Source organism: Arvicanthis niloticus, chromosome 7 (genome assembly GCF_011762505.2).
Source record: "Arvicanthis niloticus isolate mArvNil1 chromosome 7, mArvNil1.pat.X, whole genome shotgun sequence".
NCBI lineage: Eukaryota > Metazoa > Chordata > Mammalia > Rodentia > Muridae > Arvicanthis > Arvicanthis niloticus.
The window spans coordinates 67,504,577-67,520,898 of record NC_047664.1 but is presented as its reverse complement, the minus strand read 5'-3'; the positions used below and the strand labels follow the sequence as shown (position 1 = coordinate 67,520,898).

The 16,322-nt window shown below is 44.2% G+C and overlaps 1 protein-coding gene across 6 annotated transcripts in view; it reads left to right on the top strand.

Annotated features, from left to right (window-relative positions):
• Positions 1-16,073, top strand: part of Rbm47 (RNA binding motif protein 47) — a 129,639-nt gene extending 113,566 nt beyond the window's left edge. For 5 of the 6 annotated variants that reach the window (XM_034508185.2, XM_034508186.2, XM_034508184.2 and 2 more), the window contains 4 exons: positions 5,907-7,066; positions 7,845-8,051; positions 10,257-10,462; positions 13,213-16,073. In XM_034508185.2, the coding sequence (XP_034364076.1) occupies positions 5,938-7,066; positions 7,845-8,051; positions 10,257-10,462; positions 13,213-13,443 (1,773 nt within the window). In that variant the 5' untranslated portion in view covers positions 5,907-5,937 and the 3' untranslated portion in view covers positions 13,444-16,073. The remainder of the gene's footprint in view (positions 1-5,906; positions 7,067-7,844; positions 8,052-10,256; positions 10,463-13,212) is intronic. The other variant, XM_076938573.1, reaches the window with a different exon arrangement.
• The last annotated feature ends 249 nt before the right edge of the window (positions 16,074-16,322 follow it).

Below are 16,322 nucleotides of genomic sequence, written 5' to 3'. Positions count from 1 at the left end.
AGCCATCCATTGAATGGTGTTCTTTGCCATAACAGACTGTGTTACCAGCATCAACATAGCCGAGCCCTCTTACATGAACTATTCCTCAGTTGGGGGCATCTAGAGGTAGAGGCCAGGATGTCATGGTCTCCTATCTCTTTATGACTTTGCTTACAGCAAGGAGACTCACAGGAAGAAGTATTTTATGTGTCCAGAGGGTAATTAGTGTAGGCAGGGTGAGAATGGGGTGAGGGGTGCAGGGTGAGAGTGGGGTGAGGGGTGCGGGGTGAGTCCGTGCTCCCTTCCTCCGTTTATTGTTTGGGTCCCTGGGTAAATTCCTGGTCCTGTGGCCTGGCTTTGAGTGGGAATCCTCTTACTGTCAGTCTTAGGACTGTCAGACATGCCCCAATGCCAGAGCCCCAAGAATGGGAGCGGCCTCCCTGATGTTTATTCGAGTGGGTAGTGGTGACTTGGCACTGGGCAAAAAGCTAAATGCCACATGTTAGAAACCCTCCGCAGAGGCTGGTCTTTCTCTCCTGGTTTCTTCCTGATTTGTGGTGAGCTCTTTCTTCACACTCCATGAGGTTATTCACAACCTTAGTGACAAAGCTCTCCCTAAAATGTGAATTCTTAAAGCAATCCCCCTTTCCTCTTCTTTTCCCTTCCAAATCCAAACACCTCCCCCCCCCCCCACCCCCCCAGCGCCTTATCTCTGTCCTCCAAATTAACTTGGAGCTCTTAATAGTTTTTCTTCCTCAGCCTCCTGAGTGCTGGGTTTAGAAGCATGAGCCACTTAATCCAGTTTAGGTGACATTGTTTAAAACAACAATAGCAGTCTCTAACCTGTCTAGCATATTGTGAGTCAGGTGTCTTCAAGTGTCAGTGAATCCTCTCAGGTGGCTGCTGACAAAATCACTTTAGTGGTACGTGTGGGAAGGCAAGTCAGAACTCATGAGACACGGTTGAAAAGTGGCACACATGGGATCCAAACTCACAGAAAGTTCATAGTTTGAACTCCTCCTCCTCTTCTCCTCCTCCTCCTTTTCCTTCTCCTCTTCTTCCTCTCTCTCTCTCTCTCTCTCTCTCTCTCTCTCTCTCACACACACACACACTTCAGAACTATTAACTGGCAATCCAAGTAATTCTAGAATAAACTCATACCTGCCTTTGGTAAAGACTGGTTTTTGAGCACTAGAAATAGTTCTAAGTATATTGGTAACCTTTGCTGGACCAGTTAAAAACTAAAATCTGGATGAAGGATGCTCTGAACCATACCAAAACCAGAATTCAAATCTGAGCATCTGTGCTGTGTGCTTACCTTGTAAGTACAAATGTAACCTAGAACAAAAATTCTATCAGAACCCAGAATAGCAATAGCTTTTTTTGAAAGTATATTTTCACACAGTAGCATATGCCAAGCCGAACAACTGAATTCCTTCAAATACCCCCCTACCCCGTGCTCACTTGATGTTGGCAGCTCTCAGTGAGGAGTGGAGAGTACTCAGCATATGCAAAGAGAGCTTGTGTTGGGAGAATTCTGCCTCCTCAGGAACCTGGCATCCACCAGGATGCTTGGACCATTTGCATCTAGTGTGGCAAGTCTCTTCAGGTTCTTTCTGGAACAGCCTCTGCAAAGTGCTTTAGCCAAGGCTTAGATGAGAATCAGATTTATATTTGGATGCCTGAGCCACAGCACCAAAGAAGAATGACACAGTCAGCCAGCTTACCTGTGACATGGCACCTGGAGGCTGATACACGAGTTTCCACCGGAACTCGCTGGCTAGGCTTCTGTGTTGACTGGTTTAAAGCTGGCCCTGGCCCTGGGAACCCAGGATTCTTGCCTCAAGTTCAAGTTTAATTTTCTTATAGTGACATTCCTTGATCCCTCATTTTGAGGTTTTGCCCCAGGAGCCCCTCACGTGTCATTTCCTCTAATCCCCACCTTGTGAAGAGGATCATTTGCAGCAAGCTGTGGTGTGAACTGAGTCAGTCTGACACTGTTTCTGATGCTCATTCCCTGAGCTTCTACCTAATTGCTCTGTGCCTGTTTCTTTTTCTGTAAGGTAGGGACCCTAATCACACCCCTTCCCCATAGACCAGAGGGCTGCAGCGAGTTAGTATACATCCAGATACACAGAGCACAGCACTGCCCGTTACATAACAGTCTTTATAGCTGAGTCTGTGAAGCCTCAGAGTCTACAGGTTTCCCCCACGTTCACCACAGGAGGATTCAAGATCACCCTTACTCTCTCCGACTCCATTTATTTAGCGTACTCTGAAATCTGAGGTGCCCTGATTGGTCCTTTGAAAGATTGTTTCCTGCCATGTAAATGAACTGGAGAAAGTCTTTGCTATGTGTCAGATGCTTGTTTAACTCACAGCCAAGGATCCATTTCCTTCACACCTTAAGCAGGGATCTTAAAATTCAGTATTGGGTATTTGTCTCAGACACTTCCCTGCATAGCCTGATGTTGTGTGTTCCTGCTCTGGCCTTTCTACAGAGAATATTCTAGGCCAGTCTAGAAGATGTGAGTCTCTTCCTTGCCCTCCTGAGACCTGAGATTGCAGTTGTGTGCTTCTCCACCCAGTCTAAAGCTAATTTTTAATCCATTTTTTGAGATGGGGTTTCTCCTTGTAGCCCTCCCTGGCCATCCTGGAACTAGCTCTGGAACAGGCTGGCCTTGAACTCTGACTGCCTCAGCCTCCCTAGTGCTGGGATTAAAGGTGTGTCCTAGCACCACCTGGCTAATCTCAGGGCCTTGCACTAGCTAGGCAAGCATTCCACCACTGAACTACATTCCTTAGGCCTTTTGCTTTCTCAAGATAAAGGCTAGCCTGGAGCTGGATACACGGCTGGGCATGACCTTTGACATCTGCTTCCCTAAAGGCTAGGGTGACCAGCTTATGATGTCATACTGGGCCTCCAAGGCTAATTTTATGTCTATTTGTTTATTTGTTTGCGTATGAATGTGAGAGTGTGAATGTGTGTGTGTGTGTGTGTGTGTCTGTGTGAGTGTGTGTCTTTGTGTGTGTATCTATCTGAGTGTCTCTGTGAGTGGATATACACATATACATGCCAGATGAAGAGGCGAGCTTCCTTGGAACTGGAGTTATAAATGTTTATAGGGTTCCCAGCTTGTGTAGGTGTTGCATCTGAACTCCAGCTCACATGACTGTGCAGCAAGAACCCTTAACCACTGAGCCATCTCCCTAGCTCCCTGGGGCTAATATTGTTTTTCTCCCACATCACAAGGCCATTTTTTCTTTTTTAAAATATAATTTTTAATTAAAATATAATTACATCATTCCCCCCTCTTTGCTTTTCTCCTTCTAATCCTTCTCATGTACCCAGCCCCCCCCCTCTCAAATTAAGACTAAGTTTTAGAGTCTGAGGTGGCTGGCATTGACCTTGAGGACTGTAACCTTGACTTAAAGCCTGATCCTTTTGAAGCAGTCCCTGGTCAGTAAGCGTGCATGTAAAGTACCTTCGACTTCAACTCCCTCATGCCTAAGCATCATTCAGTTGGCTGGGAGGCCTAGCTGCAACTAGCACAGAGCACACAGATACAGGTTACTCAAAAACTATTGGAGGGGTGGGCGAAAGGATGGATAGGTAGGTGGGTGGGTAGGAGGTGAAGAATGAAAACATCCTCTGTTTCTCAAACTGTCATTCACATGTGAGTGTCAGGAACTGAGTCATACCCTCTCACCAACATTTCTTCCTCCAGATTTCATAAATGCTACACTGCTACTTAGAATAAGGTGAGAGCCTGTGTGGGCTGGGTAAGGGATGGGCCTGGGACTCTGAGGATATATTTTATCTGTGTGTGAGACTATCAGAGAGTGATAATGCATGCCCGAAATACCAGCAACAGGAGGCTGAGCAAGGAGATTGCCATGAGCTGGAGGCTAACCTGGGATAGGCCAACCTGTTCAAAGAAAACAATGACAACAAGCGATTGTATGTAAAATAAACGTGTGTGGCTATGGAGAAGGCAAGGTGCTTTATCTATCTATCTATTGTTTGCAATGCTGGGGATCAAATACAAGACCTTGTATATTATGAGCAAGTACAACATTTTGAAAGTTTTAACCTTCAGCAAGCTGGAGAAATGGCTCTGTGAGGGCTGACTGCTCTTGTAGAGGATCCAAGTTCAGTTCCCAGCACACACATTTGGCACCTCACAGCTGCCTGTCATTCCAGCTCCAGGGGATCTGATGCCCTCGTCTGGCCTCCACAGGCACCCACATGCAAATGCACATATACACTCACATAAACAAAGAATAGAATAAACACATTTTAAAAGGCATGTCATTCTTTAAGGGCCTATATAAAAATCCCAGTTTTGTTGTCTCTCTTTTTTTGCTTCTCTGAAATGGGGCGGGAGGGGGAGGGGCTGCAGTACACTAAGGCCTAAGTTCTATTCCTGTGACTCTCTACCAGTGTCCATACAGGACATCATGTTTACTGTGCAGTAACACATAGAGTTTCCCTTGATCATACATATGTTCATACATATATGTTATATATGTATTTGTCATCCTCCGTTGCAGTTCACTGATTTTGAACAGTCTCCTAAACCATACCTGCTCAGCTTCCGTTGGGAAGGAGACAGATATTCACACTCAACACTGACACTGAAATTAGAGAAACCAAGGTATCATTTCCAAGCATACACTAAGAAAACCTTTATAAGGAGCTGTTGTCAAGTTAATTTGCAAGCACTGAGGCACAAAGAAAACAAGATAAATCAATAGAAGGAAACTCTATCCAATGATACATGTTTAATTGTTTTATTACATTTATTTGTGTAGGTAGGGGAGCGGGCATATATGTAGAAGTCAGAGGACAACAGGCAGAATTTGGTCTTCTCCACCATAGAGGTTGTAAGGTTGTTGGGCTTGGTGGCAAATGCCATTACTCACTGATCCATCCTACCAGTCCCCCATAGGTATTCTCTAAAAATTGAGAAAAACATGATTTTAAATTAAAATCACCCTAAAATTCAACTAATTGGTCTGAGTTTTCACCACAATTTGGATCGAAAATATTATTGCATTTCTTGAGCTGTTAACAGTGTTCTAGACATAGGTCAAAGTTCCTTGTTCAAGCTGGGCATGGCTGTGCATACCTGTGTAAGTAATCTCGGCATGAAGGGGGCTGAGGCAGGAGGAACATGAGTTCAAATCCAGCCTGGACTCCAAGTGGGAAGTCTATATTTGTTACTTTTCTGTTCCTGGGATAAGATAACATTACCAAGGCAACCAGTGAAAACAAAACCAATAGTGCCTTACAGTTCCAGGAGGTTGGAAGCCACAATGGCCAGAACAGATGGCAGCAGGCAGCAGCCTAGGAGCCTGGAACAGCCAGCTAGGAGCTCACATCTTAAACCACAAACACTAAGCAAAGAGAGCACTGACTAGTTAGTAGGACAACTCCCCGGCAGTTGAGACACCCCATTTCCATATAACTTAGAAGTAGAACACTTGCCTAGCATGCAAGGCCCTAGATTCCACCCCATCAATGGCGGAAAATTATGTCCTTCACTTTCTTTCAGTGTAATGGAAAGGTCTACCTTTTTAAAGAAACGAAATAAACAGGCTATGCATAGCAATAAGATTTGCAGTGTGCTGTAGTGAAGTGAGACTAGAGTCGAAAGTGCAGGAATGGAACAAAAGTGATTGTTTGCTACAAGAATTAAGATTTTTCCCAAAAGATGACAACACGTTCTCACAGCTTGACTATTTTAAGGCCACCTGCATTTCCACAGCGGCCTCCTCAATCTAATATCTCCATTCAGCACCCCACGACCTGGCTGTTTACGAGAATGCATCTCCAAAGAGTGAGCAGAAAGAAACAAAGCAAGTGACTCAGGACGAAGTCCTTGCCGGGCTCCCCACTCACACTCTTCCTTTCTCTTTTGCAGGTTTCCACCAGCTGTGGATGCCTTTGACATTATGACTGCAGAAGATTCCACCACAGCCATGAACAGCGATCCAACAGTGGGGTCCTCCACCAAGGTGCCAGAGGGTGTGGCGGGTGCACCCAATGAGGCTGCACTGTTGGCACTGATGGAGCGCACCGGCTACAGCATGGTACAGGAGAATGGGCAGCGCAAGTATGGTGGACCCCCGCCCGGCTGGGAAGGCCCACATCCCCAGCGTGGCTGTGAGGTCTTCGTGGGCAAGATCCCACGTGATGTGTATGAAGATGAGCTGGTACCCGTGTTTGAGACTGTAGGTCGCATCTATGAGCTACGCCTCATGATGGATTTCGATGGCAAGAACCGTGGCTATGCCTTCGTGATGTACTGCCACAAGCACGAGGCCAAGCGAGCTGTTCGTGAGCTCAACAACTACGAGATCCGCCCGGGCCGTCTGCTGGGTGTGTGCTGCAGTGTGGACAACTGCCGCCTCTTCATCGGTGGTATCCCCAAGATGAAGAAGCGCGGGGAGATCCTGGAGGAGATCGCCAAGGTCACCGAGGGCGTGCTCAATGTGATTGTGTATGCTAGTGCGGCCGACAAGATGAAAAACCGAGGCTTCGCCTTTGTGGAGTATGAGAGCCATCGTGCCGCAGCAATGGCACGTCGCAAGCTCATGCCGGGTCGTATCCAACTGTGGGGCCACCAGATAGCTGTGGACTGGGCCGAGCCAGAGATTGATGTGGACGAAGACGTGATGCAGACAGTGAAGATCCTCTACGTGCGCAACCTCATGATCGAGACCACCGAGGAGACCATCAAGAGGAGCTTTGGCCAGTTCAACCCAGGCTGCGTGGAAAGGGTCAAGAAGATCCGTGACTACGCCTTCGTGCATTTCACTAGCCGTGAGGATGCTGTGCATGCCATGAATAACCTCAATGGCACGGAGCTGGAGGGTTCCTGCTTAGAAGTCACGCTGGCCAAGCCTGTGGACAAGGAGCAGTACTCCCGCTACCAGAAGGCAGCTAAGGGTGGTGGTGGCTCAGCTGAGGCGGTAGCGCAGCAGCCCAGCTACGTGTACTCCTGTGACCCCTACACGTTGGCCTACTATGGCTACCCCTACAACGCTCTCATCGGGCCCAACCGGGACTACTTCGTGAAAAGTTAGTGGAGACTCTTCTCTTGAGGGCCCCGTGGGTGTCCAGCCCCCTAGACAAGGGTGTTAGATTGAGCATGGCTGCAATTTACTAGGCCCTACCCATTTAGGTTGAGGTTGTGAGCACTGACTGATAGTCACAATTGCAGTATGGAGAGAAACGTCCCTCTGGTTGAGCAGTCACATCATTGGGACACTTTGTCTTTTGGTAGGGCCTAACCTATGTAGAGCAGGCCTGATTATCCCTTGGAGATTATGTTACAATCTTGATTCTGAGCCATGCCTGCAATCCCAGCCTTCTAAAGAGGGAGGCTAGAGGATTCCTAGTTTGAGGCCAGCCTCAAACTGAAGTTAAATCTTAAGGTGTTGGTTAGCAAAGTCGTGGCTTCTTATAGTCACTAAGGATATAAGACCAAGCGTGACACTAGGAAACATAACATAGGTTCAGGGATCCACTGTCCCATTCACTGGGCCTGAGTTAATATCCTCTGCCTTTTTTTTTTTTCTTTTTAAGCACAAAATGAGGAAGGAAGATGGGCACATCCCTTTCCAGATCTAACTTTTTCAAACTCTAAAATTGAAGTTGCACTTACAATCCTTGGAACTCACCTTGAATTCAGCTGGCAGATTAGAATGTTAAAATAGATCAAAATAGGTCATCAGAATCATCTTAGCCCACCGAAGGCCATAGGTGTGGCCACCTGCCACTTAGACAGAGGGCAAACTAAAAGGCCCCTGTACCATCCCTGTTGCTGGCTCACCCTTTTTCGTGTTGTTATTTTAAGCAGGCGGCATAAGAGGCCGAGGGAGAGGCGCAGCTGGAAACAGAACCCCAGGGCCCAGGGGTTCCTACCTTGGAGGATATTCTGCTGGCCGTGGTATATATAGCCGATATCATGAGGGCAAAGGCAAACAGCAAGAAAAAGGATACGAGCTTGTGCCGAATTTGGAAATTTCTACTGTCAATCCAGTTGCCATTAAACCTGGCACAGGTCAGTACAAACCAGGGTAAATGCCTCATTTGGTCCTAAACCTCAACCCTCTCTTTTGAGGGAGTCCCAGTCTTCATGGCTCTTACATCTTACACAGATTCTTCTGTCCTTCTGTAAAAAAGAACACCCCACCCCCACCATGACCTTATCTATCTAGAATGTAGGGGAATGGTCTAGTTCGGTCCCTGTTCATGTTAGACTATGACTGTCAGGGAGTTTTTCAGACAAGTGCTGTCCACCAGTCCCCGGGCTGTTTCTCTGTCTGTGACCTAGTAGGCAGAGACAAAAGTGGGAAACAGAAGGGAAGGGTATGAGACTCCCTGACCCTTGTGTCTAGAACTTGTCTTTTTCTTGCAACTTTTTCTTGCAAATGTAGGCAAACACTCCAGCACTGAGCTACATCCCAGCTGTGCTTCAACCAGCAGAAAGCAAAGGGCACAGGGATGGCCAGTTCTGAGAGAAAGTAGAAACTTCTTTTCCAGAGCAAACAAGTGCCAGTTTTCCTGTGATTAACAGTACAGATGAGGCAACAACGGGGAAGGTTTTTACAACTGGATTCTCCAATCCATAGATTTAGAATAGAGGGACTCAATCGTTTGAGCCAAGGACCTTGAACTTTGATTTTGCCACCCGGCTCCACAAACTTATCTGCCAGCATTGTTGGCAGAATGGCCACCCGTTGTGAGGAAGGATAAGAATCTGTAACTGTGTTTGGTGAGTTTGGCAAACCCATTGTCTGCAGATTCTCCATACACTAACCTCTGAACCCATGCCGAATTCCTTCTGTGGATAACAAGAATGATTCCCTCCCTGGCGTCTTGGTGTCTCTGAGGGTAGTAGAGAGAGCTTTTGAAGGGCATCCACTCTCTTCCTGATTGCATACTTCTTTTCCTGGAGAATAGGCAAGCAATTGGTATGTTTGGAACATAGGTTTAAAGTGTCAAAGGAATTCAGTGGTAACTGGGGAAATAGCCCTACCATCTCTACAATTCTGTGGCTGCTGGTACTAAGAGTGCTTTATAAATGCCATTGGCACGAAACAGTCTTTAGCCATGTGAAGTCCTGTGTCGTGGGTAAGAGCATCCTGTAGGCTGGTAGCCAGAGCAGTGCAGAGACTCTGTGCAGCCCCATGTGGCTTCAGCTAGTAGCCCAAACTGGACCTCAACCTTTTCTGATCATGTATTTCAAGTTACAACTTTGTCCTTCTGAGAGAGAGAGAGATACCAGGACAATGCTAAAGTATCTGGGCACAAGACTAGTGAAAGATTTAGTTGGAAAGGAAGGTAATGAATGGTATTTGGTTATGATTTTAGTTTGGTTTTTTTTTTTTTTTGGTGTTTTTTTTTTTGGTTTTTTTTTTTTTTTTTTTTTTTTAGTTTTTGATTGAATGGCCAAGCCATTGTTTATCTTAATGATGGCTTTGTCTCTTTGCCTTTGATGGCCTCCATCTTCACAGAAGAACCATGCTTACAGTTGGAGAGAAAACATAAAGGAAGGGACTCTCTGTGCACGTTTCATGTTCCTGCTTATCCTTTTAGCATACACAGCATGCACACGCACAGGCTCCCACAAATCGGGTCTAGCATCTCTTCCTTTTGATCTCTTGATATTGTACATCGTTGAGTAACTCTATCTGTTTGAATCTCTGCTTGAAGCCGTTCCTTTGGACTCTCCTCACAGAAATTATTTGAGTTGGCAGGTTCGAGTGAAAAGCTGGTCACTCATTGCTTCACTGCTATAAATGGATATTAGCACATGGGAGGCTTTTCCATTTTCTACTCAATCTCCCCCCACCCCCACCCCAACACACACACAATTGGATCAGTAATACTAACAGGAAATATAAGGTGGGGATGATATACTCCCATCTCTAAGCTGACAGAACGATACCTTATTCAACCTGCTTCTTAATACCTTGTCAACATGCAAAGGGCATCGGTGGTGAGTAATGTAAGCGAGAGTAAGCAGAGCTCACACTCAAATGCGTGTTCGGAAACATCCGTGCAGACGGCTCACTGGAAATGCTCCTGCCGCAGCGCGCTGTGGAGAAACTCCATTCCGATGTGGCGCCAAGCCAGGCAGAGCTGTGCGAATGTGCAGAAGTGCCGGGCTGCTAACCTGAATTTTAAAACATAACCAGGAAGTGAAGGCTCCTTCTCAGCGGTCGCGAGTGATGCACCTCTCTTACTTCTACTTCTCTTACAGTGGCCATTCCTGCCATCGGTGCCCAGTACTCCATGTTCCAAGCAGCTCCAGCCCCGAAAATACTTGAAGATGGCAAGATCCACACAATGGAACACATGATCAGCCCCATCGCGGTGCAGCCTGACCCCGCCACTGCTGCTGCTGCCGCCGCCGCCGCTGCTGCTGCTGCCGTCATTCCTGCGGTATCCACACCGCCACCTTTCCAGGTAGAGTTCTTGGCCTGGCTGGGATTTATATATGGAGCCCCTCAAAGTTTTTGCTGTGACTGCTATCATTTCTCTATGGAGCCTCTCTCAATCATAGACTCATTCAGCACTGAGAATATATTTGGTGCAATGATATTTTAAAATACGTGTTGTTTTGTTTTGTTTTGTTTTGTTTTGTTTTGTTTTGTTTTCGGGGCAGGAGACCAAACTTAGGGTGTTATGCATGTTAGGCAAGTATTCCTCCCACTGTGATGGCCTCCTAGCTCTTAAAAAAAAAAAATATGTACTGAGAAATAGCAAGAAAGGAATGCTAGCTCTATGAAGACTGTTTTTTAGTTTATTATTTTTAAATATGGAACCAGTATGGCTGCAGGTAAAGATGCTCTTCCAAATATGATGACCTGAGTTCAATATCCAGGACCCACATGGTGAAGGAGAGAGCCAACTCTGACCTCCCTCTATGTGTGGACTGTGATACATGATCTACCCCTGACTCCCCCTCACCCCCCCACACATGCACGCACGCACGCACGCACGCATGCGTGCTTGCACAGAGGCCAAAATGTGCCTAAATGGAAAGTTTTTGAATGGAGTAGATACAAATAGTCTTCCTCCCCTCCAGCTAAGACTCAGACTGTGATTGCAAATTCATCTTGTGTTTTTGCACTTTTACCCTGGCTAGCTCTTAGGATCTGACTCTTCCCTTCATCTTTTCTGTCTCCCCTCCTCCTGCCCAAATATCTTCTCCTAGATCTCTCATTAATACATTATTCTGTGACTTATGACTGCCACTTTGTTCTTTCTTGGAAAGCTGCCCTCCAGGACTAAGTGTCTTCATTGTGTAGCACACGGGGAAGGCATCTGTTGAACAGATGGAAAAAAAAAATTTAAAAACTATTTCTCTCTGAATGAGTGACTGAATCATACGTTTGAATGACCCAGGTCTCTCAACTCATTGAACAACAATTATCCAGGATGTGTATTTTGAAAAGCAGAAATCCCTGTCTAAGCTAGAGTGCACGTCATTGGGCTGGGCTGGGGTCTAGACTCCTGTTGTGTGCAGCTATCTCAGGTGATTTTCCAACGGCCAGGCATCTGAATTGTTATAGCTAGCCACCTCCCTTTTCTTCTCTATACTAACTCTCAACTGCTTTATTCAGAAAGGGCTAAACAAGTTGGAATTATTCACACATCAACATGTCACTAAGTAAAAAAAAAAATTTTTTTTTTCAATTCAGGGCCTTTTTGTTATCTTTTGCTTTTGAGATGTAATCTAGATATATAGACCAGACACACCCCACAACTCAATACCTCTTACAAATAATTTTTTTTAATGTACCACATTGTATAATAAGATTTACGTTTACAGGGTTGGAGGGGTGGCTCAACAGTTAGAAGTATGCACTGCTCTTTCAGAGGACCCAGGTTTGGTTCCCACAATTGCCTGTAACTTTAGCTTCAAGTTAAGACAGGGAGTCGTTGTAGCCCTGGCTGGCCTCACAGAGATCTGCCTGCCTCTTCCTTCTGAGGATGGATTAAAAGTGTGCACCACCACTGCCTGTCCTTGACTAAGGGTGTTGATGACTTAATAAAATACAAATAAGGCTCTAAGAACAGTGCTTGGAAGATCAGAGTCTCTCGGTTATGTGTATGGTCATTATTGCCATAGTTATTCTTAAGTTAGATAGAAGTTCTTTTGAACATGGTTTTATGACTCTGATTTCTAGATTTTGTGGTAGAGATAAAGTTATCCTTTATTAGAATCTGGGAATCCCAGTATTTGGGCAGTAGAGGCAGGAAGATCAGGACTTGAGAATCATCACTGAGATATAGTTCATTGGAGGCCCCACTGTGTGCTACGTGAGAGTCTGTCCCAAAACAACAAAGGAAGAAAAAAAAAAACTTTAGGAAGCAGCCACATCTGTGGCACTGACCTGTAATTCTAATTACTTGGGAGGCCAAAGCAGGAGGATGGGAAGTTCAAGGCTTGTCTGGTCAACAGAGCAAGTTCAAAGTTAGTCTAGGTAAGTTAGATCCTATCTCAAAATAAAAGGTTAAATAATAATAACCTTGTTATTATTATACAGCATGGGTGTATGTACATTTGCCTAGTATGTATGATGTGTTCTAGGTCCAATTCACAGCAATGGAAAGGAAAAACAACCGATGAAGACCTTTTAAATATAGCCTAGATTGCTTATTCTGAAGTTAGAGTAAGGTGCAGAAAAGATACCAGCATTTAGTTTCAGGCCATTCAGTGGAACATAAGGCGCACCAAATACTTTATTATTTCTTGCATGGTGTTTTATTTTTACCCCAAATCCAAACCTAAATCCATGGTTCTTAAGAGAGCTATTGACCCTCACAGTCTTGCCTATTTGTTACGGGAATCTGATATGCTACACTTTCCCCGGGATGGCTTAAAAAGTATTGTTCTTAAGCAGATTCCCAGCCCCCTTTTTGTGGCTTTAACTGATCGAATAGAATGAGCGATCGAAGATTTCAGTGTTTAAGAACTCTGGCTCAACCTGCAACCTCATGCTTTGACACGTGTCTGAACACTGAATTTGAGCGCATCAAGCCCTTCGAGGATGACATTTTGCTCTGTCTAGTCTCTTTCTCCTGTACTGTCACTGCTTCCCTACCTAGACGTTTTCTCTCCTTCTCCACTGGGGTGCTCAATGTTCGAATCGATGATGAACCTGCACGTGGGCTCAGCAAGGACATTTGTTTGTCTGTTTGTCTCTCAGGGCCGTCCAATAACTCCTGTGTACACCGTGGCACCAAATGTTCAGAGAATCCCCACCGCCGGTATCTACGGGGCCAGCTACGTCCCCTTTGCTGCTCCTGCCACTGCCACAATCGCCACACTACAGAAGAACGCCGCGGCCGCCGTGTACGGGGGCTACGCCGGCTACATACCTCAGGCCTTCCCCGCTGCTCTGCAGGTGCCCATCCACGACGTCTACCAGACTTACTGAGACCAGGGACCAGAGCCAAGGCAAGCCATCAAACCCTGCTGAAGGAACACTTTATTATTTATGAAGAAAGAACGTGCTGGGTTGGCATGCATGCAAAACCTGCAGGTGAAGAAGAATGTTATCAAATAGCACACTGAAATATTTTATATCCATGAAGTTTTCACTCGCGTTTTTTTTTTTTTAAATGACTTTTCAACTTAGCAGGCCCGCGTTCATACATTTCTAAGAGACTTGCGACGCCTCACGCCTTAATACCATCTTTTAAAATTTGTATGCTGTACTGCGTTTGTACAGAGGTTTGCTTTTGTTTTTTAAGGATATATTTTCAGTATGAAGGTTATTTTCTTAACTTCTGCACTCCAGAGTTTTCTATTTTGTAGAAACTTTTCAAAGTATATCAACTATATATATGTCTATCAAAAAAAAAAAAGAGAAAGAAAGAAAGAAAAAAAGAAGAAAAAGAAAAAGCAGGCCCCCTCATCTAGGGAACTATTTTGAAAACTATATTCAATATTTAAAGACACAAACTGTAGTGCTCTGAAATACTACATGAAACGTTATTTTATTTTTAAGGTGATGCTGGAAAGTGCAATTTTAAAATGAGAAAAAAAATGTCTCTACTGTATTTCCACTGGCATTAAGGGTTAACGATATTGCCATGTATTCTCATGTTTTCTGGGTTTATGGGAGTTTTGGGCTTGGGGTTTTGTTTGTTTGGTTTTTTTTTGTTTGGTTGTTTTTTTTTTTTTTTGTTTTTTTTTTAAGTCTGTTCTTAAGCCAACATGGAAAAAGACTTCTCGCACCCAGAGTCCCAACACTGGAAGGCTCTGACTTGCCCTCAGTACATTGAGCTCACTCTCTGTGTGACTCTATTGTTAACTATGCCCCACCCCCACCCTTTTTTTTTTCCTGCCTCCTTCCCTAGCTCCAGTGCAACTTTGAAGTTTGGCATATCTAAGAAAAATGAATTTTTCAAATAGAGAAGATAACTGATACCTTTTATATTATTTCCTGGGATTGCGTTGGGGTCTTTTATTTAATTTTGGTTTGTTTGGGGAGGTATTATCTTCTATATGTGTTTTCAGTAGCAGAATACACATAAGGACAAGATTTTTACCATGTTTGCCTAAGGCATCTTTGCATAGCTATTTAATTGTTCGTCATGAAAACCTTACCTTTCTAATTCTTTGATTTTTTTTTTTTTTGAAGTCTGAGTTTTTAGAGACCAAGAATGTATGTGATTATAGACAAGACCTTCAAGACTTGTCAATGGGAAGTTAAGCTTCTCATGCCTTCCTGTGTTTCCTACAGAATGCCTGTTGTCATCAGGGATGCTGGAAGCACTGTGCTCTTTAACAGGGCTTCCCTCAGTTATTCTACATTTGGTAGGTGAACACAGGGCATACACATCCAGGAGGGAGACCCTGTAGGAGTTTAAGGGTAGTTTGTAAATAACTTCTGAGCTTGCTCGTAGACCTTCTGTGTTGCCAAAGTTCATGGCCTGTAGTGTAAGGCAAAAATGCAGCCATTTTATTTCAATGTTTATAGTGTTTGCTTTTTTTTTTTTTTTTTTTTTTTTTTTGGAAGTAAATGCACAGATGCAGGGTTTTGTGCCTGTTTTAAGGCTTTTCTTTGGCAGAGTGAATGTAAAATACAGTAAAATGATAATATCATCATCTCTTTTATGAATTACATCAATTTGCTTGTTATTAAAAGGCTCAGTCCATGATGTGAGGTGTGCAATAAGGTAACAGATACATGGTTGTATTTTATGGCATAACAGAATCCATCAAATCTTTTTTTCCCATCAGAGTTTTGCTAATCAGCTTAACTCTTATTTGTGGATTAATAGTAGAATCATGCCCTTAGCAAATGCTTTCTGTTTTTAAATTAAGAGATTCCCATTTGTCTTTTCCCTCTTATCTTGATGGGATGGATTTTTATATATAAGAAATATTTATTTAACTATTCTATAAAATTATCGAGTGCCTGCTAAGGCCTTTAAGCATTCCTCCATCCTTGTTGGGTGGCATAAAGCATCTGTGCAGTGTTCTGAGGATTCTCCCTGGAAGCTGCAGCCTATAGGGATGAGTGACGTCATCAATGGTATCAGGTCCTCATCCCTTGACTTAGTGAAGAGAAAGTGCCCTCCTTCCTGCCACGGACTGACACGGAGGTTTCCAGATGGAACACTGACTTTCTTACCCATGTTCTTACTGTATTTTACAAGTGCCTGGAAAAATATTTTCAAAAACAATATTAATAATAATAAAGAGAAAAATATGCACTAAGTTAACATGGCAACTACCTTAACGACAGTCGTTGGTGGCAGCCAGTTAAGCATCAGTGGCCCTGCAGTCTGTGGTCTTACCTTACTTGTCCTTGTTTCTCAACCATTTCACGTACACTACTGAGGTAAGTTTATAACTTGAAATGTGAACTTTTTTTTTTTTTTTTAGGATTAAGAACAAACTAATATAAATGTTTTTAAAAGTTTTAGAGTTTGGGTTTTAGACATGCTCATAGTTTAGTTTTTAGCTTCATATTTGAAAAGCTTTTTAGATCTCGCTGCATTTACATACAGTACACTCTTAAGATGTATGTGGTAAATAAAGCTTTCTTTAAAGCAGTTTCAAGACTCTTTCTTTTCCTTTAAAACTAAAATCAGGAAGCTTTTGCAACAACAGAGGGATTGCACAAATTCAGTCTTGGCAGTTGGGGAAAATGGCCATGTTTTGGAAATGCCATGGAAGGTGGTTACAATGTTGAGTTATTTATCAGTATCCTCAGAACTTCAGCTCAGTGCCCTCACACCTGCCCAGCATGTGGATTCAGGTGGGACATGACAGAGCCTGTCACTGCTTCCTGTGGAGATGCTT